This window comes from Semicossyphus pulcher, unplaced genomic scaffold (assembly GCF_022749685.1).
Source record: "Semicossyphus pulcher isolate SPU_LCO1_2020_fin unplaced genomic scaffold, fSemPul1.0.p SCAF_11, whole genome shotgun sequence".
In the NCBI taxonomy this organism is placed as follows: Eukaryota; Metazoa; Chordata; class Actinopteri; order Labriformes; family Labridae; genus Semicossyphus; species Semicossyphus pulcher.
Genome location: NW_027211615.1, coordinates 330,037 through 357,552, shown reverse-complemented (window position 1 = coordinate 357,552; position 27,516 = coordinate 330,037). Strand labels below are relative to the sequence as shown.

The window sequence follows — 27,516 nt, the reverse complement described above, 5'->3', positions numbered from 1 at the left end:
TGTCCTCTATGCAAACCAAAGTTAGTCATGGAGTTCCACAAGGTTCTGTGCTCGGACCGATTCTTTTTACCTTATATATGCTTCCTCTGGGTAATATCATGAGGAAACACTCCATTAATTTTCATTGTTATGCAGATGATACTCAATTATACTTATCTATGAAGCCAGATGAAACCAATCAGCTATCTAAACTAGAAGCATGCCTTAAGGACATAAAGATCTGGATGACTAGAAACTTTCTGCTACTTAATTCAGACAAAACTGAAGTTATTGTGCTCGGCCCAAAACACCTTAGAGACTCTTTCTCTAATGATATAGCTGCCCTAGATGGCATCAGCCTGGCATCCAGCACTACTGTTAGGAATCTGGGAGTTCTATTTGATCAGGATATGTCCTTCATCTCCCACATAAAACAAATATCAAGGACAGCCTTCTTTCATCTTCGCAACATAGCAAAAATCAGACACATCTTGTCTCAAAACGATGCAGAAAAACTAGTCCATGCATTCGTTACTACCAGGTTGGATTATTGTAACTCGTTACTATCAGGCTGCCCTAATAAGTCACTAAAAACTCTGCAGCTGGTACAAAATGCTGCAGCACGTGTGCTGACAAGAACTAGGAAGAGAGAGCACATCTCTCCTGTATTAGCCTCTCTGCACTGGCTTCCTGTAAAATATAGAATAGAATTTAAAATCCTTCTTCTTACTTACAAAGCTCTTAATGGTCAGGCACCATCATATCTTAAAGAGCTCATAGTGCCATATTACCCCTCTAGAACATTGCGCTCCCAGGATGCAGGCCTGCTTGTGGTACTTAAAGTCTGTAAGAGTAGTGTTGGAGGTAGAGCCTTCAATTACCAGGCCCCCCTCCTCTGGAACAATCTACCAGTCAAGGTCCGGGAGGCAGACACCCTCTCTTCTTTTAAGAGTAGACTTAAAACTTTCCTCTTTGATAAAGCTTATAGTTAGGGCTGGCTCAGGCTTGGACTAGCCCATAGTTATGCTGCTATAGGTTTAGACTGCCGGGGGGATCTGACACACCAAGCTTCTCTCTCTCTCTCTCTCTCTCTCTCTCTCTCTCTATCTCTCTCTCTCTCTGACTCTCTGACTCTCTCTCTCTCTCTCTCCCTCTCTCCCTCTCTCCCTCTCTCTCTCTCTCTCTCTCTCTCTCTCCCTCTCTCTCTCTCTCTCTCTCTCTGTCATATTAATGCAGCTCATTAACTCTGTATCTTCTGGTCCCATTAACATTACTAACCACATATCTTCCCGGGAGTTCTCGTGCTCCCTTGTCTTGAAGGTTCCTGAGGATCGTTGCTGCAGACCACCTGCTGCTGTGGACCTGCTCGACTGCAACAACTACTAACATCAGCCTTCCCCATAGTATCATTATTGTTGCTGCTAATGCTAATAGTAGACCTGTTGACTTCAACTGTTACAATTACGATTACCTCAGCCTTTATCATTACTCTGCTTCTCTCGCTAATTTATTTATTTATTTATTTATTTAGCCAATCTTCACCCTAGTCTACCACTATTATTGGCTTTGCAGCCATAAGTATGTGTCTGTTGTTGTTCATGTAACAAGGACATATGTTGTTGTGGTAACAAGAACATATGTTGTTGTTGCTCTCTTTGCCTGTCTCTATCCTGCATCTCCTTCTATCCCATTTTCGGCCCATCCAGTCGAGGCAGATGGCTGTTCAACATGAGTCTGGTTCTGCTCGAGGTTTCTGCCTGTTAAAAGGAAGTTTTTCCTTGCCAATGTGCCGAATTGCTAAGTGCTACTCATGGTGGATTGATGTTGGGCCTCTCTTTGAATAACTTAACAAAGAGTCGGTCTAGACCTGCTCTTTCTGTAAAGTGTCTCGAGATAACCCTGGTTATGATTTGGCGCTATACAAATAAAATTTGATTGATTGATTGATTGATTGATAAACTGACTATATAATGTGTAAACATTAACAAACTGACTTGATATCATGTGTAAACAACAATAATAATAAACTGACTGTATATAATGTGTAAACATAAATAATGAACTAACAGTGTATAATGTGTAAACATTCATAATAAACTGACTGTATATAATGTGTAAACATTGACAAACTGACTGTATATAATGTGTAAACATTAATAACAAACTGACTTTATATAATGTGTAACAATAATTATAAAGTGACTGTATATAATGTGTAAACATTAACAAACTGGCTGTATATAATGTGTAAACATTAATAACAAACTAACAGTGTATAATGTGTAAACATTCATAATAAACTGACTGTATATAATGTGTAAACATTGACAAACTGACTGTATATAATGTGTAAACATTAATAACAAACTGACTTTATATAATGTGTAACAATAATTATAAAGTGACTGTATATAATGTGTAAACATTAATAATGAACCTGACAGTATATAATGTGTAAACATAAACAAACTCACTGTATATAATGTGTAAACATTCATAATAAACTGACTGTATATAATATGTAAACAATAAGAAACTGACTGTGTAAAATGTGTAAACACTAAGAAACTGACTGTATATAATGTGCAAACAACAAGAAACTGACTGTATATAATGTGTAAACATTAACAAACTGACTGTATATAATGTGTAAACATTAATAATAAACTGACTGTATATAATGCGTAAACAATAATAAACTGAGTGTATAAAAGGTTTAAACATTAATAACAAACTGAGTGTACATAATGTGTAAACAATAATGAACTGACTGTATAAAATGTGTAAACATTAACAAACTGACTGTATCTAAAGTGTAAACATTAATAATGAACCTGACAGTATATAATGTGTAAACATAAACAAACTGACTGTATATAATGTGTAAACATTCATAATAGACTGACTGTATATAATATGTAAACAATAAGAAACTGACTTTATATAATGTGTAAACAATAATTATAAAGTGACTGTATATAATGTGTAAACATTCATAATTAACTGACTGTATATAATGTGTAAACATTGACAAACTGACTGTATATAATGTGTAAACATTAACAAACTGACTTTATATAATGTGTAAACAATAATTATAAAGTGACTGTATATAATGTGTAAACATTAATAATAAACTGTATATATTGTGTAAACAATAAGAAACTGACTTTATATATTGTGTAAACAATAAGAAACTGACTTTATATAATGTGTAAACATTAATAAACTGACTATATATAATTTGTAAACATTAATAATAAACTGACTGAATATAATGTATAAACAATGATAATCTGACTATATAATGTGTAAACATTAACAAACTGACTTTATATCATGTGTAAACAACAATAATAATAAACTGACTGTATATAATGTGTAAACATTGACAAACTGACTGTATATAATGTGTAAACATTAATAACAAACTGACTTTATATAATGTGTAAACATTAATAATGAACCTGACAGTATATAATGTGTAAACATAAACAAACTGACTGTATATAATAAGTAAACAATAAGAAACTGACTGTGTAAAATGTGTAAACACTAAGAAACTGACTGTATATAATGTGCAAACAACAAGAAACTGACTGTATATAATGTGTAAACATTAACAAACTGACTGTATATAATTTGTAAACTTTAATAATAAACTGACTGTATATAATGTGTAAACATTAATAATAAACTGACTGTATATAATGCGTAAACAATAATAAACTGAGTGTATAAAATGTTTAAACATTAATAACAAACTGAGTGTATATAATGTGTAAACAATAATGAACTGACTGTATAAAATGTGTAAACATTAACAAACTGACTGTATATAATGTGTAAACATTAATAACAAACTAACAGTATATAATGTGTAAACATTCATAACAAACAATAATTATAAAGTTACTGTACATAATGTGTAAACATTAATAATGAACTGATTGTATATAATGTGTAAACAATAATAAACTGACTGTAAAAGACTACAGTAAGGCGTAAAGATGAATAAACTGTATGTTAAAATGAGGAGGTTCTCTCTGATTGGTTCGACTCCTCAGAGACCTGAGGATTAATTGTGCTCATTGTGAACATCTTCATTAACATTTAATAATTATTACTTTGATTGTTTCAGCAGGCTGATGTCAGTTTCTGTGAATGTTTCTTTACAAACTGAAGATCATTAAATGTATCTCCATATATCTGAATGTTTCTAAACAATAAACTCATCCTCACTTTCATCTCTCATATTATCTTCCGGGTTCAATCCTGCACAGTCTGACACAGACACACCAGCTGCAGATTAAAGAGGTCAGTGTGTGATTACAGGGTAATTTAATCTGTGACATTACAGGAGCTAATCCAGCACCTCTCTCTTTGATTACACTGACTCTGTAGGGGGGTGGTATGTCAGCGTGTACAGATAGACCTGTTTGTGATAATAAACGGTCCAAATATAATTTATTAGAACAATATTTGAATTGCAGTTTCACTGAACATACTGAATAGAATGATGTCATTACACATCATATGAAAATAAAGTTCAAATATTCTTAATGTCTCACTATACTCAAACGTTGATGCCACAACATAAAAATAAAATGTGTAGTGTTCTATGTCACTACAGACACTGAGCTCTAATGAAAATAACATAAGATCATATGAAAATAAATTGCATATTAAAGGTGTTCTCATATGCCACTGAACTGAAATTAATATGGCTGCTATATCACAATGTTTCCCACACATAGACGACACCTGGGTAGGTTGCCCAGGTATATTTTTGTTTCTTTTTTGATCGGTCCAAGATCTTCATCCACGATTGATTAATGACTGAACATCCTCCATTCGCAAGCAGCACCTTCACACATGCTCCTCAGACAAACACACACATACACTGAACAAAAATATTAACGCAACACTTTCGTTTTTGCTCCCATTTTTCATGTGCTGAACTCAAAGATGTAAGACTTTTTCTATGTACACAAAAGGCCTATTTCTCTCAAATATTGTTCACTTCACGAGCAAGGACCACACCATCAATCAGATATTTAAACATTTTATTATTACGATGAAATGTGAAACGATTTGAATATGAGGATAGTGACAATGAATAAAGGCTGCGGTGTGGGAAAGGCTTCATTGGGGATCAGCAGCAGCTCCCGGGCTGGCGGACCCCCAAAACCTTCCTTGAGGATGGAGACAGGATTGAGCTTTGCGAAGATCTTGAATGTTGGAGCGGATGTAAAGCTGGTACGCTTGAGAAGACCAACGACCCATGGTCTTAATCATGTGATCTGGGACCTTGATCACATGGCTGGAGGCAGTTGAGGCTGCTCCGACTTGGAAGGAGTGGCCAGAGAATAGGTTAGGGGAGATACCAGACAAAGTAAGAATCTGTTTGAAGTGTGCCAGGAACCAAGATCGGGTGGCTACTTGACTGGACTCTGTAATGAACAGGGGGTCGGAAGGAGAAGCGATCTGAGATTTTCTTACAAGGATGTGTCGCACTAAGGGTTCGTAAGGACTGAGGGGAGAGTCTTCTTTGAAATACGTGACTGGAATCGGGTTGTCAGTTTGGTTGGTTTTACTTCGTTTAAGTGTGTAGACTAAACAGTTTTCTGAGACACAGTGGAGATCAGACACGGTGGGATGGAGAAGTGGATTGAAATTTTTAGACGTCGAAGTGAACTCTGAGCAGCGAAGAAAACCAAAGAAAGCTCCAACTAGGAAGGAGTGGCCAGAGTATACATTAAGGGAGATACCTGATGAAGTGTGCTGGAAAACGAGAGCGAGAGAGTCAGCAATGGCGTTGTGAAACCTTGAATATGATCAGCGAGGAGAATAAATTGGTAGCAACTTGATAGACATGTGAGGCGTGCATGAAAGGCATGAGTGCGGGGAGTCGCTTCAAGGTTATTGAGGATGATGACAACGGCAAGATTGTCAGATCAAACAAATTTTACAAACGGATAACGGATTTGAACAAATGGATTTTCTTGTCCACTCATGTCCCGGCGGGAGGGCAGCGATAATGACCAGATATACAATATTTCAAAAACTGCAGATGATTTGCTAGGACTTGCTCCGAGAAGCGACGGTGCTGCAAACGCGATTGATAGCAGGTGAGCAATAAGCGTCTGACCCTGGTGATGATACGATACCATACGATACAATATGATACGGTACGATTTGAAACAATACAATATGGTACGATATGAGAGGATACGATACGACACAATACGACACGAAACAATATGATACAATACAATACGATTCAATATGATATGGTACGATAGGAAACAATACGATGCGATACAGTATGATTTGAAACAATACATAATGGTACCATACAACACAATATGACATGATACGGTACGCTTTGAACAATTCTATACGACATGATACGATACGACACGATACGATAAGATACTACACAACACGACATGGCACGATTTGAAACAATACGATATGCTACGATACAAGGTGAGCTGCTGCGTTGGAGGAGAACTGGACGCGATACTGGTAGAAGCCTGTGCCGCCAAAACGGAGGGCTAACTCGAGGACCAAGGAGAGGTAATCATCAAGCTCCTGCCTACGGGCTGGGTAGACAGAGCAGATGACGTCTCTGTACAGGGAGAAGGCGTAAGCGAACTCCACTGCTGTCAGCTCCTTGGATCGAGACGGGGCCTTGGCAAGCGTGATCATGATGCCGTCGTGGCTGTTGAGTAGGCGTGGTTGAGAAGGTTGGTCGAGGGAGGGAAGAAGCAACTCCGCGAGGTCCATATATTTACCAGTCAGGATCTGATGTTGAAGGTGAGCTGGGACGGGAGATGGTTTAGAAGGAGGCTGGTTAGCTGGAGGGACAGCTGAAGCCAAGGAGAACTGAAGACCGCCTGCCGGCGAGATTGTTGCGACCAGAGGAAGAGCAAATGGCATGACGAATGAAGGCTGGTGGGCGAAGCCAGGTGTGGATGCCAATCCAGTCGGCAGTGCTGATAGTGGAGGTTGCAGGGAGGAGAGAACTTGGCTGCACGATGCCAGTAGATGGTGGCGGAAGCGAGTGGGAGGAAGAGGCGGCCGGGAGAGGACCTGGCAACCCGGTGCCAGTATAGAGCAGTGGAGGCAGGTGAGACGAAACGACAGCTGGGAGAGGACCTGGCAACCCGGTGCCAATAGAGGGTGGCAGATGTAGGTGGGACAAAAAGGCAGTAGAGAGAACCTGACAACCCAGTGCTAGTATAGGGTGGCTGATGTAGGTGGGACGGAGGGGCAGTAGGGAGAGAAACTGGCAACCCAGTGCCAGTAGAGGGCAGTGGAAGCAGGTGAGATGAAGAAGCAGTTGGTGAGAACCTGGCAACCCAGTGTCTGTGGAGGTTGGTGGAAGCCAGTGGGAAGGAGGGGCGGAAGGGAGAGGACCTGTCAACCCGGTGCCAGTAGAGGGCAGTAGAAGCAGGTGAGATGAAGAAGCAGTGGGAAAAGAACCTGGCAACCCGGTGCCATTAGAGAGCAGTGGAGGCAAGTGAGATGAAGAAGCAGCAGAAAGAGGCCCTGGCAACCCAGTGCCAGTAGAGAGCAGCAGATGAAGTTGGGAAGACGAGGCAGTGGGGAGAGAACCTGTCAACCCGGTGCCAGGAGAGAGCGGCAGACGATGTTGGGATGAAGAGGCAATGGGAAGAGAAGCTGGCAACTCAGTGCCAGAGATCAAATCAATCAATCAAATTTTATTTGTATAGCGCCAAATCATAACCAGAGTTATCTCGAGACACTTTACAGAAAGAGCAGGTCTAGACCGACTCTTTGTTAAGTTATTTAAAGAGAGGCCCAACATGAATCCACCATGAGTAGCACTTAGCAATATTTTCGGCACATTGGCAAGGAAAAACTTCCTTTTAACAGGCAGAAACCTCGAGCAGAACCAGACTCATGTTGAACAGCCATCTGCCTCGACTGGATGAACCGAAAATGGGATAGAAGGAGATGCAGGATAGAGACAGGCAAAGAGAGCAACAACAACATATGTTCTTGTTACAACAACAACATATGTCCTTGTTACATGAACAACAACAGACACATACTTATGGTTACAATGCCAATAATAGTGGTAGACTAGGGTGAAGATTGGCTAAATAAATAAATAAATAAATTAGCGAGAGAAGCAGAGTAATGATAAAGGCTGAGGTAATCGTAATTGTAATAGTTGAAGTCAACAGGTCTACTATTAGCATTAGCAGCAACAATAATGATACTATGGGGAAGACTGATGTTAGTAGTTGTTGCAGTCGCGCAGGTCCACAGCAGCAGGTGGTCTGCAGCAACGATACCCAGGAACCTTAAAGACAAGGGAGCACAAGAGCTCCCGGAAAGATATGTGGTTAGTAATGTTAATGGGACCAGAAGATACAGAGTTAATGAGCTGCATTAATATGAGAGAGAGAGAGAGGGAGAGAGAGAGAGGGAGAGAGATAGAGAGAGAGAGACAGAGAGACAGAGAGGGAGAGAGACAGAGAAACAGAGAGAGAGAGAGAGAGAGAGAGAGAGAGAGAGAGAAGCTTGGTGTGTCAGATCCCCCGGCAGTCTAAACCTATAGCAGCATAACTATGGGCTAGTCCAAGCCTGAGCCAGCCCTAACTATAAGCTTTATCAAAGAGGAAAGTTTTAAGTCTACTCTTAAAAGAAGAGAGGGTGTCTGCCTCCCGGACCCTGACTGGTAGATTGTTCCAGAGGAGGGGGGCCTGGTAATTGAAGGCTCTACCTCCAACACTACTCTTAGAGACTTTAGGTACCACAAGCAGGCCTGCATCCTGGGAGCGCAATGTTCTAGTAAGAAGAAGGATTTTAAATTCTATTCTAGATTTTACAGCAAGCCAGTGCAGAGAGGCTAATACAGGAGAGATGTGATCTCTCTTCCTAGTTCTTGTCAGCACAAGTGCTGCAGCATTTCGTACCAGCTGCAGAGTTTTTAGTGACTTATTAGGGCAGCCTGATAGTAACGAGTTACAATAATCCAGCCTGGACGTAACAAATGCATGGACTAGTTTTTCTGCATCGTTTTGAGACAAGATGTGTCTGATTTTTGCTATGTTGCAAAGATGAAAGAAGGCTGTCCTTGATATTTGTTTTATGTGGGAGATGAAGGACATATCCTGATCAAATAGAACTCCCAGATTCCTAACAGTAGTGCTGGAGCCTGGCAGGCTGATGCCATCTAGGGCAGCTATATCATTAGAGAAAGAATCTCTAAGGTGTTTTGGGCCGAGCACAATAACTTCAGTTTTGTCTGAATTAAGTAGCAGAAAGTTTCTAGTCATCCAGATCTTTATGTCCTTAAGGCATGCTTCTAGTTTAGATAGCTGATTGGTTTCGTCTGGCTTCATTGATAAGTATAATTGAGTATCATCTGCATAACAATGAAAATTAATGGAGTGTTTCCTCATGATATTACCAAGAGGAAGCATATATAAGGTAAAAAGAATCGGTCCGAGCACAGAACCTTGTGGAACTCCATGACTAACTTTGGTGTGCATAGAGGACACATCATGAACATTAACAAACTGAGATCGATCTGATAAATAAGATTTAAACCAACTTAGTGCAGATCCTGTAATGCCAATTAAATGTTCTAATCTCTGTAACAGGATGTGATGGTCTATCGTGTCGAAAGCGGCACTAAGATCTAACAGGACGAGTACAGAGAGACGTCCTCTGTCTGAAGCAGTAAGTAGATCATTTGAAACTCGCACAAGTGCTGTCTCAGTGCTGTGGTGGACTCTAAATCCTGACTGAAAGTCCTCAAATAAACTGTTGTTATGAAGAAAGTCACATAATTGATTAGCGAGTGCTTTCTCAAGGATCTTTGAGATAAAATGAAGGTTAGATATAGGTCTATAGTTAGCTAAGGTGCCTGAATCTAGGGTAGGCTTTTTAAGAAGTGGCTTAATTACAGCTAGTTTAAAAGGCTGGGGTACATAGCCAGTCGATAAAGACATATTGATCATATCTAGTAAAGAAGTGCTAATTGAGGGAAAGACTTCCTTAAGCAGCTTGGTTGGAATCGGGTCTGAAAGACAGGTTGATGGTTTAGACGAAGATATCAGAGAATTTAGCTCAGGGAGGTCAATTGGAGAAAAACAGTCAAGGTAAACATCAGGTTTTTGAGCAGTTTCCAAAGATACATCTGCACCAGTTAACGGCAGGAGGTTACAAATTTTGTCTTTAATCTTTAGGATTTTGTCATTAAAGAAGCTCATGAAATCGTCACTGCTTAGGCCTTTAGGAATACTTGGCTCAGTGGAGCTGTGACTCTCTGTCAGCCTGGCTACAGTGCTGAAAAGGTACCTGGGATTGTTTTTATTTTCTTCTATGAGGGAGGAGTAGTAGACACCTCGAGCATGCCGTAGGGCCTTCCTGTATATATTAAGACTATTTTGCCAGAGCAAACGAGACTCTTCTGTTTTGGTGGATCGCCACATTCTTTCAAATTAATGCAACATTTGCTTCAAGTTACGAGTTTCTGAGTCATACCATGGAGCTAGCCTCTGTCGTTTGGTAATCTTCTTTTTTAAGGGGTCAATCGAGTCTAGAGTACTTCTCAGCAAACCTGCAGTACTATCAACAAACTGAACAAGCTGAGAGGGACTAACATTAGCATAAGAGCTTTCTGTAGTAAACAGATGTGGTAAAGAATTAAAAGCAGCTGGAATTGTTTCCTTAAATTTAGCTACAGTCCTATCAGACAAATATCAAACATTTTTGTTAACTGGAGAGTAGTCGGTTAATAGGACATCGAATTTTACTAAATAGTGATCTGATAGAAGAGGATTTTGTGGGAAGACAATTAAGTTTTCAGTTTCAAGGCCATAAGCTAGAACAAGGTCGAAGGTGTGGTTAAAGCGGTGAGTAGGCTGGTTTACACTTTGAGTGAAACCAATAGAGTCCAAAAGGGACATAAATGCCATGCTAAGACTATCATTGTCAACATCTACATGAATATTGAAGTCCCTTACAATAATAATTCTATCTGAACTCAGGACTAAATCTGATAAAAACTCTGAGAATTCAGTTAGAAAATCAGAGTATGCGCCAGGAGGGTGGTATACTATCACAAATAAAACAGGCTGTAAAGTTTTCCAAGCTGGGTGTGAAAAACTCAGAACAAGGCTTTCAAAAGAGGAGAAACTAAGTTTTGGTCGACCAGTGTCTCGAGGAATATGAGTATTAAGATGACTGGGAGGAGTGGATTCATTTAAGCTGACATATTCTTCCTGACACAGCCAAGTCTCAGTTAAAGAGAGTAAATCAATATGATAATCTGATATCAGATCGTTCACTAATAGAGCTTTAGATGACAGGGATCTGATATTTAACAGACCACATTTAATTCTCATATTTTTTGGCATAACTTCGGTTGTTGTTTTAATTTTTATTACATTTTTTTGATTTACTCCTTTTTTATTTGAGTTTGAATTAACTGTAATAAAAGGCCTGGGTTGGGGGGCGGCTATACATGTCATCACTCGTCAGATTGGGCAGGGGTTCAGAGAAAACTACGGAGTCCGACATCGTCTTTGCAAATGCACACACCGACTCAACATTAATTTTAGTGACTTCCGATTGGCGTAACGGGGAGTCATTAACGCCGACATGAATTACAATCTTATCAAATTTACGATTATCCTTTGTCAGCAGTTTTAAATTTGACTCGATGTCGCCCGCTCTGGCCCCAGGAATACATTTCACTATGGCCGCTGGCTTCGCTAACTTCACGTTTCTGACTATGGAGCTGCCAATAACCAGAGTTGGTTTCTCAGCGGGTGTGTCGCTGAGTGGGGAAAACTTGTTCGAAACGTGAAGTGGTTGGTGGTGAACCGTGTGCCTCGTCTTGCGGCTATGCTTCCCTCTGGTAGTAACCCAGCCACTGCATCCTGGCTGCTTGGGAGTTGCCGGGGGAGAAGCTATGCTAGGTCGGCCCGAACCGGCTACTGGCCCTGGGGGCTTGCTGCTGACTACAGCAGCTAGCGATGCTTGGTTTTCCAAGGTGCGGAGCCGCGTCTCTAATTCCGTGATCCTCGCCTCCATAGCTCCAAAAATACTACATTTCATACAAGTACCCTTATCCGTAAAGGAGGTCGAGGTAGAGCTAAACATCTGACACACCGAACAGGGCAGATCAGGAGAGCAGGAGGGAGAAGGAGAAGACATTTCAATTGATTAAGCTAGCTGCTAAGCTAACGGCTAAGCGAGTATAAAGTTAAGGGTTTAGCAGATATGACGCTAATGCAACAACGAGAGTGCTTGATGAAAACTAGTGTCTGTTTAAGTACACAGCAGCTGAATAACCACAGTGATGATAATTACAGCAGATTAATCGATTTAGCTTGAGCTCTAGCAGCAGCTACAAACAGCACAGAACAACACAGTAGCAGCGAGAAAACAGGAAATGACGCAATACGCTCACCTGACGCAATACGCTCACAGATTAGGTTAGAGAGTGAAAGGTTGACAGAGTGAAGCAAACCTGGCAACCTGGGAGGAGCCGCAGGGAGTGTTGTGACGTCACGCCTGTGCGTGCTCCGTCGCCGTGTGGCTACAGAAGTTGCAGCTTGTTTTGGAATTGTTTGTTGCTGGAAGGAGTATGTAAAAAGTTCGAAGAGCTTTACTTTGTTGTCAGAGCAGTGGTAGTTGATTCCCCTTTCCTTTAAAGCCCTTTGGAGGCCCACGACCGTCCAGTCAGAGATGGAGAAGGAGAAGGAACCTCCGGGAGACCAAACCGGAGCGTGCGAGTGGGACGGGCGTTGAGCTCACGTCCCTCGCAGATCGCCGGCCACGGGGGGGGCGCCGGATTGGGTGTAGGTGGCGGAGGGAGAAACGAAGTCCGGACTGCAGGGCCGACCGATGAGGATAGCAGAGTCTCTGGAGTGATCACCGCACCAAAACCCTCCGCGTCGTGCCGCAAGCCGATTTGCGAGGAGGCCGGGCTTAAGAGCTCTTCGTCGGACGGGGTGAGGGACAGGAGGTCCACGTGGGAATGATCCATTGTAAGTCAAAATTCGTTTGCGTTGAGCGAGTTCGATGTTCTGTGACGTGCACGAGAAATGAGAATGGACGGATGAGAAGGGCGGTGCAGCTTATATGGGCACATGACAGGAAATTAGTGATTGAGGTGTGGTCCTGCTCCTGAACCTCAGCTAAACTTTATCTCCAAAAATGTGTCTAAATCAGTGTTAGTGAGCACTTCTCCTTTGCCGAGATAATCCATCCACCTCACAGGTGTGGCATATTAAGATGCTGATTAGACAGCATGATTATTGCACAGGTGTGCCTTAGGCTGGCCACAATAAAAGGCCACATTAAACTGTGCAGTTCTAATGTATTGGGGGGGTCCGGGGGGTCAGAAAACCAGTCAGTATCTGGTGTGACCACCATTTGCCTCACGCAGTGCAACACATCTCCTTTGCATAGAGTTGATCAGGTTGTGGCCTGTGGAATGTTGGTCCACTCATCTTCAATGGCTGTGCGAAGTTGCTGGATATTGGCAGGAACTGGAACAAGCTGTCGTGTACGCCGATCCAGAGCATCCCAAACATGCTCAATAGGTGACAGTTCCTGGAAGCTGAAAACATCCCAGTTCTTGCATGACCAGCATACTCACCGGACATGTGTACAGATCCTTGCAACATGGGGCCGTGCATTATCATGCTGCAACATGAGGTGATGGCCTCGGATGAATGGCACAACAATGGGCCTCAGGATCTTGTCACGGTATCTCTGTGCATTCTAAATGCCATCAATAAAATGCACCTGTGTTTGTTGTCCATAACATACGCCTGCCCATACCATAACCCCACCGCCACCATTGGTCACTCGATTTACAACGTTGACATCGGCAAACCGCTCACCCACACGACGCCATACACGCTGTCTGCCATCTGCCCTGTACAGTGAAAACTGGGATTCATCCGTGAAGAGAACACCTCTCCAAAGTGCCAGACGCCATCGAATGTGAGCATTTGCCCACTCAAGTCGGTTACGATGAGGGACTGCAGTCAGGTCGAGACCCCGATGAGGACGACGAGCATGCAGATGAGCTTCCCTGAGACCGTTTCTGACAGTTTGTGCAGAAATTCTTTGGTTATGCAAATCGATTGTTGCAGCAGCTGTCTGGGTGGCTGGTCTCAGACGATCTTGGTGGTGAAGATGCTGGATGTGGAGGTCCTGGGCTGGTGTGGTCACACGTAGTCCGGGTTGTAAGGCCGGTTGGATGTACTGCCAAATTCTCTGAAATGCCTTTGGAGACGGCTTATGGTAGAGAAATGACATTCAATTCACGGGGAACAGCTTTGGGGAACATTCTTGCAGTCAGCAAAACTTGCGACATCTGTGGCATTGTGCTGTGTGGTAAAACTACACATTTTAGAGTGGCCTTTTATTGTGGCCAGCCTAAGACACACCTGTGCAATAATCATGCTGTCTAATCAGCATCTTGATATGCCACACCTGTGAGGTGGATGGATTATCTCGGCAAAGGAGAAGTGCTCACTAACACAGATTTAGACAAATTTGTGAACAATATTTGAGAGAAATAGGCCTTTTGTGTGGATAGAAAAAGTCTTAGATCTTTGAGTTCAGCTCATGAAAAATGGGAGTTGTTGCGTTTATATTTTTTTATTTGTTCAGTGTACATAGACAACACCTGGGCAGGTTGCCCAGGTAAATTTGCCGACCAATTCTGTCATGTTTCTTATTTTATCTGTCCAAGATCTTCGTCAACAATTGATTAATTAATGAACATCATTTTCTTTGTTTAGTAGATCATGTTGATTTGGTTGTAGTTTCTCTCACATACACACACACACACATACATTCAGTCACAACACTTGCATACACTCATCCATGACACACATACTGATTACTGATTCCTTTTTTTGTCTGAGTTGTTAAATACATTTATGTTAAAGAAGTTATGCCACGTGTTGTCTCCACCTTTTTGTCTTGTTCCCTGCCACGAAACGTGACAAATGGGGGCTCGTCCAAAGCCAAGTTTGTAGCACGGGTTTGTGTACTAGTGTGGTTTTGGTGGAGAGTTACACAGTGTTTTTGGTAATTGCAGAGCTTTAGTCTGGTGCAGATCCATTTGAGTTGGAGATAAACTGGTCAGTATTAATTGTGGCAAAGTCTTCACTTGTGTTCCCCTTTGGTAGGTGTAGCAGCAGTCACTAATAGAGGGGCTGCTGCAGTTTTTTTTGCCTTTACTGTTTTGGGTGGTACCCTGGGAGGGCCCTTGGCGAACTCAGCAATGCCACTGAAGACTATGGTTGAGTTTATCTAGTGTTCTGGATAGGCAGTTAGTAGGGGGGGGGCTGGTGTTTCAGCCACTTGTTTTTTATATCTCCATTTAGGTGTCTAGGTTTGGGTTAAGATATGGCAACCATGGTAGATGAGTTCATTGAGGCACCATCATATGAAGTTTTGGAGCAATGTACAAAAGAACAGTTGCTAAAACTAGCACAACATTATTCAGTTGCTGTGGATGCGAGACGAACAAAGGAAACCATCAAGAGCATTGTAAAGGCAAATTTCCAAGAGGAAGGAGTCCTCAAGGCTGAGGATGGTAATATTTCAGCTTCTGTGTCGGGTTTAACTTTTGAACAGCAAAAAGAGAAGCAGCAGCCTTAGCTGATGAATATGTGTTAACCCATAGACGTATGTTTGGGGAGCATTTTTATGGGGAAAAACCTCACTTTAAAGGTGACAATCCTCAGAGAATGAGTGGGCCTCCAAGGATGGAGCCAGAGCTTCCTGGTAAAGGGGGGGCTGATGTGTGCCATTACTGTTATCAAAAGGGTCACTGGAAAAGGGAGTGTCCTGTGCTGGGTTGGAAAGGTACATTTGCTCAGGTTAAATCAGCTGGATTAGTGGCGCCAGTACATAAAACTATTACTTCAGAGTTAGTGGCACCGTTTGATATGAAAGTTAAAACAATGGATGTCCCTGAGGTTGATTCGTGTTATCAGCTATTCACCTCAGATGGTTTTGTAAAACTAAGGGGTGGGGACAAGGAAGTCTCAGTTAAAGTGTTGAGGGATTCAGGAGCCAAGCACTCGTTTGTGAGGAAGGCTGTCTTGCCTTTTTCTCCACAGTCAGACACCGGGGGTTGTGTGCCCTGTAGAGGTTTGGCGCTTCAAACTCTCTATGTTCTGGTGCATAGGATGTTGTCCTGTGGTTTCTTTCAGAAGGAGGTGGAGGTTGCTGTACGGAATGAACTTCCAGTATGGGGAGTTGACATCATCTTGGGGAATGAGCTGGTAACTGATGGTCATATGTGGCCTGATGATAAAAGGCCTGTTTTGACATCCAGAACTCCAGAGTCATTACAGGTTGAGCAGCAACAGCTGTCATGTCCTCTTGTTCCAGCTCCTCCAGGGGGTGTTGTTACAACTCCAGTATCAGTGCAGACAGATCTTTCAAGTTCTTCTCTAAATCCTTTAGAGGTCACTGCACCAGGTCCAGCCGTGCCGCTGATGGGGGGGCTGCTGCAGCCAGATGTGGGGGAGGAAGCGCCCCCTGCTGTGTGTGCTGTGACTCGCGCCATGGCTACAGCAGTGCCGGCTGACAGTGGGCTAACTAGGAACTTAGCACAAGTCTTGTCCTTTGCTGTGCCAAATGATCTCTGTGTTTCTCGTGCAGGCCTGGTGCAAGAGCAGAGAAAGGATCCATCCCTGAAAGACCTATATGAGTTGGTAGCTGGTAGTGGACAGGAGAAAGAGATGTATGGTGATGTGGTGTTACAAGCCCGTCCTAAAAGAATCTGAAACTTTGGCCAGGTTGGATTCACTGCTTGAACAGCTGGATGAGAATAAACGAAAACAACTAACTGGGATTATTCAAGCGTACCCAGGTCTGTTCTCTGATACCCCTACATGTACCAACTTAATAGAGCATGATGTTGATGTGGGGGATGCAAAGCCCATCACTCAATGGTTCTATCGGGTTAATCCTGAAAAGCGGCAGATACTGGATTCAGAAGTAGACTATATGCTTGAAAATGGTCTTGCTGTTCCCTCCACCTCCAGCTGGTCGTCTCCCTATATCCTGGTCCAAAAGCCTGATTCCACATTTAGGCCATGCACTGACTTTAGGAAGATTAATGCTGTAACAAAGCCTGATTCCTTCCCTCTTCCCCGTATGGATGACTGTGTAGATCTTGTAGGGTCTGCCAAGTATGTTAGCAAGTTTGACCTTCTTAAAGGATGGCAGGTTCCGCTCTCTGCCAGAGCACGGGAAATCTGTTCATTTGTGACTCCATTGGATTTGTATTCAAATACGGTTATGCCGTTTGGGCTGGGCAACGCTCCAGCCACCTTTCAAAGATTGATGAATAAGGTGGTGTGGGGGCTGGAGAGTGTTGCAGTTTATTTGGATGATGTTGTTATATTCAGTGATACATGGGAAGACCATTTAGTGCGAGTAAAGGCTTTGTTTGACAGGCTTCTTTGGGCTCGGTTGACAGTCAATCTGGCAAAATGTGAATTTGCCAAGGCCACTGTGACCTATTTGGGGAGGGTGGTTGGGCAAGGTGAAGTGCGAACCATTCAGGAAAAGGTTAGGGCTATACAGGAGTTCCCTGTTCCAGCCACAAAGCGGGAATTATTACGTTTCCTGGGAATGGCTGGTTATTACAGGGCGTTTTGTCCTAATTTTGCTTCGGTGTGTGCTCCTTTGACTGACTAGTTGAAAAATGATGCTAAATATGTCTGGTCTTCCATCTGTCAACAGGCGTTCACACAGGTGAAAGAGCTGTTTGTCTTCAGTTCCTCAAATGAATTGATATGACTGTTGGGAAAATCGATACATTATAGTTAAAATGAAATACAGTGATACTTCGATGCATCAATATATTTTCACAACCCTACTCAGTACTACAGTCATGTCTCTTACTGTCAGGTCGGTTACTGTCATGTCTGTAACTGTCAGGTCTGTTACTGTCAGGTCTGTTACTTCTAGGTCTGTTACAGCCAGGTCTGTTACTCTCAGGTCTGTTACAGTCAGGTCTGTTACTCTCAGGTCTGTTACAGTCAGGTCTGTTACTCTCAGGTCTGTTACTGTCAGTTCTGTTACTGTCAGGTCTGTTACATTCAGGTCTGTTCCATTCAGGTCTGTTACACTCAGGTCTGTTTCTCTCAGGTCTGTTACTGTCCGGTCTGTTACTGTCAGGTCTGTTCCATTCAGGTCTGTTCTTGTCAGGTCTGTTCCATTCAGGCCTGTTACTGTCAGGTCTGTTATGTTCAGGTCTGTTCCATTCAGGCCTGTTACTGTCAGGTCTGTTATGTTCAGGTCTGTTCCATTCAGGTCTGTTACTGTCAGGCCTGTTACTGTCATGTCTGTTACTGTCAGGTTTGTTACAGTCAGGTCTGTTACATTCAGGTCTGTTACAGTTGGGTCTGTTACATTCAGGTCCGTTACTCTCAGGTATGTTACAGTCAGGTCTGTTACTGTCAGGTTTGTTACAGTCAGGTCTGTTACATTCAGGTCTGTTACAGTTGGGTCTGTTACATTCAGGTCCGTTACTCTCAGGTATGTTACAGTCAGGTCTGTTACTGTCAGGTTTGTTACAGTCAGGTCTGTTACATTCAGGTCTGTTACAGTTGGGTCTGTTACATTCAGGTCCGTTACTCTCAGGTATGTTACAGTCAGGTCTGTTACTCTCAGGTCTGTTACTGTCCGGTCTGTTACTGTCAGGTCTGTTACAGTCAGGTCTGTTACTGTCAGGTCTGTCACTGTCAGGCCTGTTACTGTCATGTCTGTTACTGTCATGTCTGTTACTGTCAGGTCTGTTACATTCAGGTCTCCTACTGTCAGGTCTGTTACAGTTGGGTCTGTTACATTCAGGTCAGTTACTCTCAGGTATGTTACAGTCAGGTCTGTTACTCTCAGGTCTGTGACCGTCCGGTCTGTTACTGTCAGGTATGTTACAGTCAGGTCTGTCACTGTCAGGTCCTTCACTGTCAGGCCCTTTACTGTCAGGTCTGTTACTGTCAGGTCTGTTAAAGTCAGGTCTGTTACTGTCAGGTCTGTTACTATCAGGTCTGTCACTGTCAGGTCTGTCACTGTCAGGCCCTTTACTTTCAGGTCTGTTACATTCAGGTCTGTTACTGTGAGGTCTGTTACTGTCAGGCCTGTTACTGTAATGTCTGTAACTGTCAGGTATGTTACTGTTAGGTCTGTTACAGACAGGTCTGTTACAGTCAGGTTTGTTACTGCCAGGTCTGTTACAGTCAGGTCCATTCCTGTCAGGTTTGTTAGAGTCAGGTCTGTCACAGTCAGGTTTGTTTCAGTCTGCTGTTACAGCCAGGTCTGTTACAGTCAGGGTTGTTACTGTCAGGTCTGTTCCATTCAGGTCCGTTCCTGTCAGGTCTGTTACAGTCAGGTCTTTTCCTGTCAGGTCTGTTAGTCACGTCTGTTACTGTCCCGTTTGTTACTGTCAGGTCTGTTACTGTCAGGTCTGTCACTGTCAGGCCTGTACTGTCATGTCTGTTACTGTCAGGTCTGTTACATTCAGGTCTGTTACAGTTGGGTCTGTTACATTCAGGTCCGTTACTCTCAGGTATGTTACAGTCAGGTCTGTTACTCTCAGGTCTGTTACAGTTAGGTCTGTTACTGTCAGGTCTGTTACAGTCAGGTCTGTTACTGTCAGGTCTGTCACTGTCAGGTCTGTCACTGTCAGGCCTGTTACTGTCATGTCTGTTACTGTCACGTCTGTTACTGTCAGGTCTGTTACATTCAGGTCTCCTACTGTCAGGTCTGTTACAGTTGGGTCTGTTACATTCAGGTCAGTTACTCTCAGGTATGTTACAGTCAGGTCTGTTATTCTCAGGTCTGTGACCGTCCGGTCTGTTACTGTCAGGTATGTTACAGTCAGGTCTGTCACTGTCAGGTCCTTCACTGTCAGGCCCTTTACTGTCAGGTCTGTTACTGTCAGGTCTGTTAAAGTCAGGTCTGTTACAGTCAGGTCTGTTACTATCAGGTCTGTCACTGTCAGGTCTGTAACTGTCAGGCCCTTTACTTTCAGGTCTGTTACATTCAGGTCTGTTACTGTGAGGTCTGTTACATTCAGGTCTGTTACTGTGAGGTCTGTTACTGTCAGGCCTGTTACTGTAATGTCTGTAACTGTCAGGTATGTTACTGTTAGGTCTGTTACAGACAGGTCTGTTACAGTCAGGTCTGTTACAGTTGGGTCTGTTACATTCAGGTCAGTTACTCTCAGGTATGTTACAGTCAGGTCTGTTACTCTCAGGTCTGTGACCGTCCGGTCTGTTACTGTCAGGTATGTTACAGTCAGGTCTGTCACTGTCAGGTCCTTCACTGTCAGGCCCTTTACTGTCAGGTCTGTTACTGTCAGGTCTGTTAAAGTCAGGTCTGTTACTGTCAGGTCTGTTACTATCAGGTCTGTCACTGTCAGGTCTGTCACTGTCAGGCCCTTTACTTTCAGGTCTGTTACATTCAGGTCTGTTACTGTGAGGTCTGTTACTGTCAGGCCTGTTACTGTAATGTCTGTAACTGTCAGGTATGTTACTGTTAGGTCTGTTACAGACAGGTCTGTTACAGTCAGGTTTGTTACTGCCAGGTCTGTTACAGTCAGGTCCATTCCTGTCAGGTTTGTTAGAGTCAGGTCTGTCACAGTCAGGTTTGTTTCAGTCTGCTGTTACAGCCAGGTCTGTTACAGTCAGGGTTGTTACTGTCAGGTCTGTTCCATTCAGGTCCGTTCCTGTCAGGTCTGTTACAGTCAGGTCTTTTCCTGTCAGGTCTGTTAGTCACGTCTGTTACTGTCCCGTTTGTTACTGTCAGGTCTGTTACTGTCAGGTCTGTCACTGTCAGGCCTGTACTGTCATGTCTGTTACTGTCAGGTCTGTTACATTCAGGTCTGTTACAGTTGGGTCTGTTACATTCAGGTCCGTTACTCTCAGGTATGTTACAGTCAGGTCTGTTACAGTCAGGTCTGTTACAGTTAGGTCTGTTACTGTCAGGTCTGTTACAGTCAGGTCTGTTACTGTCAGGTCTGTCACTGTCAGGCCTGTTACTGTCATGTCTGTTACTGTCACGTCTGTTACTGTCAGGTCTGTTACATTCAGATCTCCTACTGTCAGGTCTGTTACAGTTGGGTCTGTTACATTCAGGTCAGTTACTCTCAGGTATGTTACAGTCAGGTCTGTTACTCTCAGGTCTGTGACCGTCCGGTCTGTTACTGTCAGGTATGTTACAGTCAGGTCTGTCACTGTCAGGTCCTTCACTGTCAGGCCCTTTACTGTCAGGTCTGTTACTGTCAGGTCTGTTAAAGTCAGGTCTGTTACAGTCAGCTCTGTTACTATCAGGTCTGTCACTGGCAGGTCTGTCACTGTCAGGCCCTTTACTTTCAGGTCTGTTACATTCAGGTCTGTTACTGTGAGGTCTGTTACATTCAGGTCTGTTACTGTGAGGTCTGTTACTGTCAGGCCTGTTACTGTAATGTCTGTAACTGTCAGGTCTGTTACAGACAGGTCTGTTACAGTCAGGTTTGTTACTGCCAGGTCTGTTATAGTCAGGTCCATTCCTGTCAGGTTTGTTAGAGTCAGGTCTGTCACAGTCAGGTTTGTTTCAGTCTGCTGTTACAGCCAGGTCTGTTACAGTCAGGGTTGTTACTGTCAGGTCTGTTCCATTCAGGTCCGTTCCTGTCAGGTCTGTTACAGTCAGGTCTTTTCCTGTCAGGTCTGTTAGTCACGTCTGTTACTGTCCCGTTTGTTACTGTCAGGTCTGTTACTGTCAGGTCTGTCACTGTCAGGCCTGTACTGTCATGTCTGTTACTGTCAGGTCTGTTACATTCAGGTCTCCTACTGTCAGGTTTGTTACAGTCAGGTCTGTTACATTCAGGTCTGTTACAGTTGGGTCTGTTACATTCAGGTCCGTTACTCTCAGGTATGTTACAGTTAGGTCTGTTACTCTCAGGTCTGTTACTGTCCGGTCTGTTACTGTCAGGTCTGTTACAGTCAGGTCTGTTACTGTCAGGTCTGTCACCGTCAGGCCTGTTACTGTCATGTCTGTTACTGTCAGGTCTGTTACATTCAGGTCTCCTACTGTCAGGTCTGTTACAGTCTGGTCTGTTACATTCAGGTCAGTTACTCTCAGGTATGTTACAGTCAGGTCTGTTACTCTCAGGTCTGTGATCGTCCGGTCTGTTACTGTCAGGTCTGTTACAGTCAGGTCTGTCACTGTCAGGTCCTTCACTGTCAGGCCCTTGTAACTGTAACTGTCAGGTATGTTACTGTCAGGTCTGTTACTCTCAGGTCTGTTACAGTCAGGTCTGTTACTGTCAGGTCTGTTACATTCAGGTCTGTTCCATTCATTAATTGTTACAGTCAGGTGTTATGACCATGGGTCATATGGTTTTGCTCTGTATTTTTCAGTAACATAAATGTAGATAATCCTCCCTCCCAGTGGGAGGTGCTGTTCTTTTTTTGTGTGTGTCTCCCTTTTGTTTACCAGGTGGTGGTTGGAGCGCTGATTGGACAGGAGCTGATCAGGACAGCTTTTAAAAGGATGGTTGCTGAAGAGTTCTCCCTCTCTTGGCCCTTTTTCCTGACTTCCAGCCAGACCACATGTATTGTGTTTGTAAATTGATGGTGGAGTGTTAATTCTTTGTCTGATTGTTCAGAACCAGATACATTTTGTTATAGTGCAGACCTGGTAGGTAGGGGTGAGTAGCCTTTTTCTTTGGGAAACCTTTTTCTCCTGTTTTGTGTTAGGGAGGCAGGTAAGATCCCTGTATTTGCTTTTATACTTATTGATGTTGAGGTAAGTTAGTTGCAAAAAGAGACATTTTGTTTGTTGTTTTGGCCGTGCTCACCCTGAAAAGAACTACCTGTTTGTGTTAACATTAAATTGGTGTTGGACTGCATATTCTGGTCTTAGTCGTTTCTGGGAGTTGGGAAAAAAGGAGAGCATTTTTATGTTGCGTTCAGGTTACCCCTAGACAGGGGCGTAACACAGGTCTGTTACTGTCAGGTCTGTTACAGTCAGGTCTGTTACAGTCAGGTTTGTTACAGTCAGATCTGTTACAGTCAGGTTTGTTACAATCAGGTCTGTTACAGTTAGGTCTGTTACAGTCAGTTCTGTTCCTCTCAGGTCTGTTACATTCACGTCTGTTACTGTCCCGTTTGTTACTGTCAGGTCTGTTACAGTCAGTTCTGTTCCTCTCAGGTCTGTTACATTCACGTCTGTTACTGTCCCGTTTGTTACTGTCAGGTCTGTTCCATTCAGGTCTGTTACTGTCAGGTCTGTCACTGTCAGGCCCTTTACTATCAGGTCTGTTACATTCAGGTCTGTTACTGTCATGCCTGTAACTGTCAAGTATGTTACTCTCAGGTCTGTTACATTCAGGTCTGTTACATTCAGGTCTTTCACTGTCAGGTCTGTTACAGTTAGGTCTGTTACATTCAGGTCCATTACTCTCAGGTCTGTTACAGTCAGGTCTGTTACTCTCAGGTCTGTTACAGTGAGGTCTGTTACATTCAGTTCCGTTACTTTCAGGTCTGTTAAAGTCAGGTCTGTTCCTGTCAGGTATGTTACAGTCACGTCTGTTACTGTCCTGTTTGTTACTGTCAGGTGTGGTCCATTCAGGTCTGTCACTGTCAGGCCTATTACATTCAGGTCTGTCACTGTCAGGCCTATTACATTCAGGTCTGTTACTGTCAGGTCTGTTACTGTCAGGCCTGTCACTGTCATGTCTATAACTGACAGGTATGTTACATTCAGGTCTGTTACTCTCAGGTCTGTTACTGTCAGGTCTGTTATTGTCAGGTCTGTTACAGTCAGGTCTGTTACTCTCAGGTCTGTTACTGTCCGGTCTCTTACTGTCAGTTCTGTTCTATTCAGGTTTGTTACTGTCAGATCTGTTACAGTCAGGTTTGTTACAATCAGGTCCGTTACAGTTAGGTCTGTTACAGTCAGTTCTGTTCCTGTCAGGTCTGTTACATTCACGTCTGTTACTGTCCCGTTTGTTACTGTCAGGTCTGTTCCATTCAGGTCTGTTACTGTCAGGTCTGTTACATTCAGGTCTGTTACAGTCACGTCTGTTACTTTCAGGTCTGTTACAGTTAGGTCTGTTATATTCAGGTCCGTTACTCTCAGGTATGTTACTGTCAAGTCTGTTACAGTTAGGTCTGTTACATTCAGGTCCGTTACTCTCAGATCTGTTACTGTCAGGCCTGTTACTGTCATGTCTGTAACTGTCAGGTTTGTTACTCTCAGGTCTGTTACAGACAGGTCTGTTACATTTAGGTCTGTTACAGTCAGGTCTGTTACTGTCAGGTCTGTTACAGTTAGGTCTGTTACATTCAGGTCCGTTACTCTCAGGTCTGTTACAGTCAGGTCTGTTACTGTCATGTCTGTTACTGTCAGGTTTGTTACAGTTAGGTCTGTTACAGTCAGGTCTGTTCCTGTCAGGTCTGTGACAGTCACGTCTGTTACTGTCCTGTTTGTTACTGTCAAGTCTTTTCCATTCAGGTCTGTTACTGTCAGGTCTGTTACATTCAGGTCTGTCAGGCCTTTTACGGTCAGATCTGTCACGGTCAGGTCTTTTACAATCAGGTCTGTTACAGTCAGGTCTGTTACTGTCAGATCTGTTACAGTCAGGTTTGTTACAATCAGGTCTGTTACAGTTAGGTCTGTTACAGTCAGTTCTGTTCCTGTCAGGTCTGTTACATTCACGTCTGTTACTGTCCCATTTGTTACTGTCAGGTCTGTTCCATTCAGGTCTGTTACTGTCAGGTCTGTCACTGTCAGGCCCTTTACTATCAGGTCTGTTACATTCAGGTCTGTTACTGTCATGCCTGTAACTGTCAAGTATGTTACTCTCAGGTCTGTTACATTCAGGTCTGTTACATGCAGGTCTTTCACTGTCAGGTCTGTTACAGTTAGGTCTGTTACATTCAGGTCCAATTACTCTCAGGTCTGTTACAGTCAGGTCTGTTACTCTCAGGTCTGTTACAGTGAGGTCTGTTACATTCAGTTCCGTTACTTTCAGGTCTGTTAAAGTCAGGTCTGTTCCTGTCAGGTATGTTACAGTCACGTCTGTTACTGTCCTGTTTGTTACTGTCAGGTATGGTCCATTCAGGTCTGTCACTATCAGGTCTGTTACATTCAGGTCTGTTACTGTCAGGTCTGTTACTGTCAGGCCTGTCACTGTCATGTCTATAACTGTCAGGTATGTTACATTCAGGTCTGTTACTCTCAGGTCTGTTACTGTCAGGTCTGTTATTGTCAGGTCTGTTACAGTCAGGTCTGTTACTCTCAGGTCTGTTACTGTCCGGTCTCTTACTGTCAGTTCTGTTCTATTCAGGTTTGTTACTGTCAGATCTGTTACAGTCAGGTTTGTTACAATCAGGTCTGTTACATTCACGTCTGTTACTGTCCCGTTTGTTACTGTCAGGTCTGTTCCATTCAGGTATGTTACTGTCAGGTCTGTCACTGTCAGGCCTGTCACTGTCAGGGCCTTTACTATCAGGTCTGTTACATTCATGCCTGTAACTGTCAAGTATGTTACTCTCAGGTCTGTTACAGACAGGTCTGTTACATTCAGGTCTTTCACTGTCAGGTCTGTTACAGTTAGGTCTGTTACATTAAGGTCCATTACTCTCAGGTCTGTTACAGTCAGGTCTGTTACTCTCAGGTCTGTTACATTCAGTTCCGTTACTTTCAGGTCTGTTACAGTCAGTTCTGTTCCTCTCAGGTCTGTTACATTCACGTCTGTTACTGTCCCGTTTGTTACTGTCAGGTCTGTTCCATTCAGGTCTGTTACTGTCAGGTCTGTCACTGTCAGGCCCTTTACTATCAGGTCTGTTACATTCAGGTCTGTTACTGTCATGCCTGTAACTGTCAAGTATGTTACTCTCAGGTCTGTTACAGACAGGTCTGTTACATTCAGGTTTGTTACTGTCAGATCTGTTACAGTCAGGTTTGTTACAGTCAGGTCTGTTACTCTCAGGTCTGTTACTGTCCGGTCTCTTACTGTCAGTTCTGTTCTATTCAGGTTTGTTACTGTCAGATCTGTTACAGTCAGGTTTGTTACAATCAGGTCTGTTACATTCACGTCTGTTACTGTCCCGTTTGTTACTGTCAGGTCTGTTCCATTCAGGTCTGTTACTGTCAGGTCTGTCACTGTCAGGCCTGTCACTGTCAGGGCCTTTACTATCAGGTCTGTTACATTCATGCCTGTAACTGTCAAGTATGTTACTCTCAGGTCTGTTACAGACAGGTCTGTTACATTCAGGTCTTTCACTGTCAGGTCTGTTACAGTTAGGTCTGTTACATTAAGGTCCATTACTCTCAGGTCTGTTACAGTCAGGTCTGTTACTCTCAGGTCTGTTACATTCAGTTCCGTTACTTTCAGGTCTGTTACAGTCAGTTCTGTTCCTCTCAGGTCTGTTACATTCACGTCTGTTACTGTCCCGTTTGTTACTGTCAGGTCTGTTCCATTCAGGTCTGTTACTGTCAGGTCTGTCACTGTCAGGCCCTTTACTATCAGGTCTGTTACATTCAGGTCTGTTACTGTCATGCCTGTAACTGTCAAGTATGTTACTCTCAGGTCTGTTACAGACAGGTCTGTTACATTCAGGTTTGTTACTGTCAGATCTGTTACAGTCAGGTTTGTTACAATCAGGTCTGTTACATTCACGTCTGTTACTGTCCCGTTTGTTACTGTCAGGTCTGTTCCATTCAGGTCTGTTACTGTCAGGTCTGTCACTGTCAGGCCTGTCACTGTCAGGCCCTTTACTATCAGGTCTGTTACATTCATGCCTGTAACTGTCAAGTATGTTACTCTCAGGTCTGTTACAGACAGGTCTGTTACATTCAGGTCTTTCACTGTCAGGTCTGTTACAGTTAGGTCTGTTACATTCAGGTCCATTACTCTCAGGTCTGTTACAGTCAGGTATGTTACTCTCGGGTCTGTTTCTCTCAGGTCTGTTACAGTGAGGTCTGTTACATTCAGTTCCGTTACTTTCAGGTCTGTTAAAGTCAGGTCTGTTCCTGTCAGGTATGTTACAGTCACGTCTGTTACTGTCCTGTTTGTTACTGTCAGGTATGGTCCATTCAGGTCTGTCACTGTCAGGCCTATTACATTCAGGTCTGTTACAGTCAGGTCTGTTCCTGTCAGGTCTGTTACAGTCATGTCTGTTACTGTCCTGTTTGTTACTGTCAGGTCTGTTCCATTCAGGTCTGTCACTGTCAGGCCCTTTACTGTCAGGTCTGTTACATTCAGGTCTGTCAGGTCTTTTTCGGTCAGATCTGTCACGGTCAGGTCTGTTACAGTCAGTTCTGTTACTGTCAGGTCTGTTACTGTCAGGTCTGTTACTGTCAGATCTGTTACAGTCAGGTCTGTTACCGTCAGGTCTGTTCGATGTCAATTATATTAACTGAAGTGCTTGTTTGCATACACTGCTCAAATAACCTGGACTGGATCGCTCCCTCCCTCAGAACTACAATCTTATCTCCAAGTCACTT

The 27,516-nt window shown here is 43.2% G+C and overlaps 2 protein-coding genes across 2 annotated transcripts; both read right to left on the bottom strand.

Moving 5' to 3' along the window:
• Nucleotides 1–19,495: 19,495 nt before the first annotated feature.
• LOC138585236 (uncharacterized protein in mobD 3'region-like) lies at nt 19,496–20,629 on the bottom strand. The gene has a single exon (XM_069657526.1). It carries the CDS (start codon nt 20,627–20,629, stop codon nt 19,496–19,498), a length of 1,134 nt encoding a protein of 377 aa, XP_069513627.1.
• A 226-nt stretch (nt 20,630–20,855) lies between these two features.
• LOC138585235 (mucin-22-like) lies at nt 20,856–27,184 on the bottom strand. Its single transcript, XM_069657525.1, has 2 exons — nt 25,109–27,184; nt 20,856–21,620 (listed from the first exon to the last, which is right to left on the bottom strand). The coding sequence occupies exons 1-2, from the start codon at nt 27,182–27,184 to the stop codon at nt 20,856–20,858; spliced, it is 2,841 nt and encodes a 946-aa protein (XP_069513626.1).
• Between the last annotated feature and the right edge of the window lie 332 nt (nt 27,185–27,516).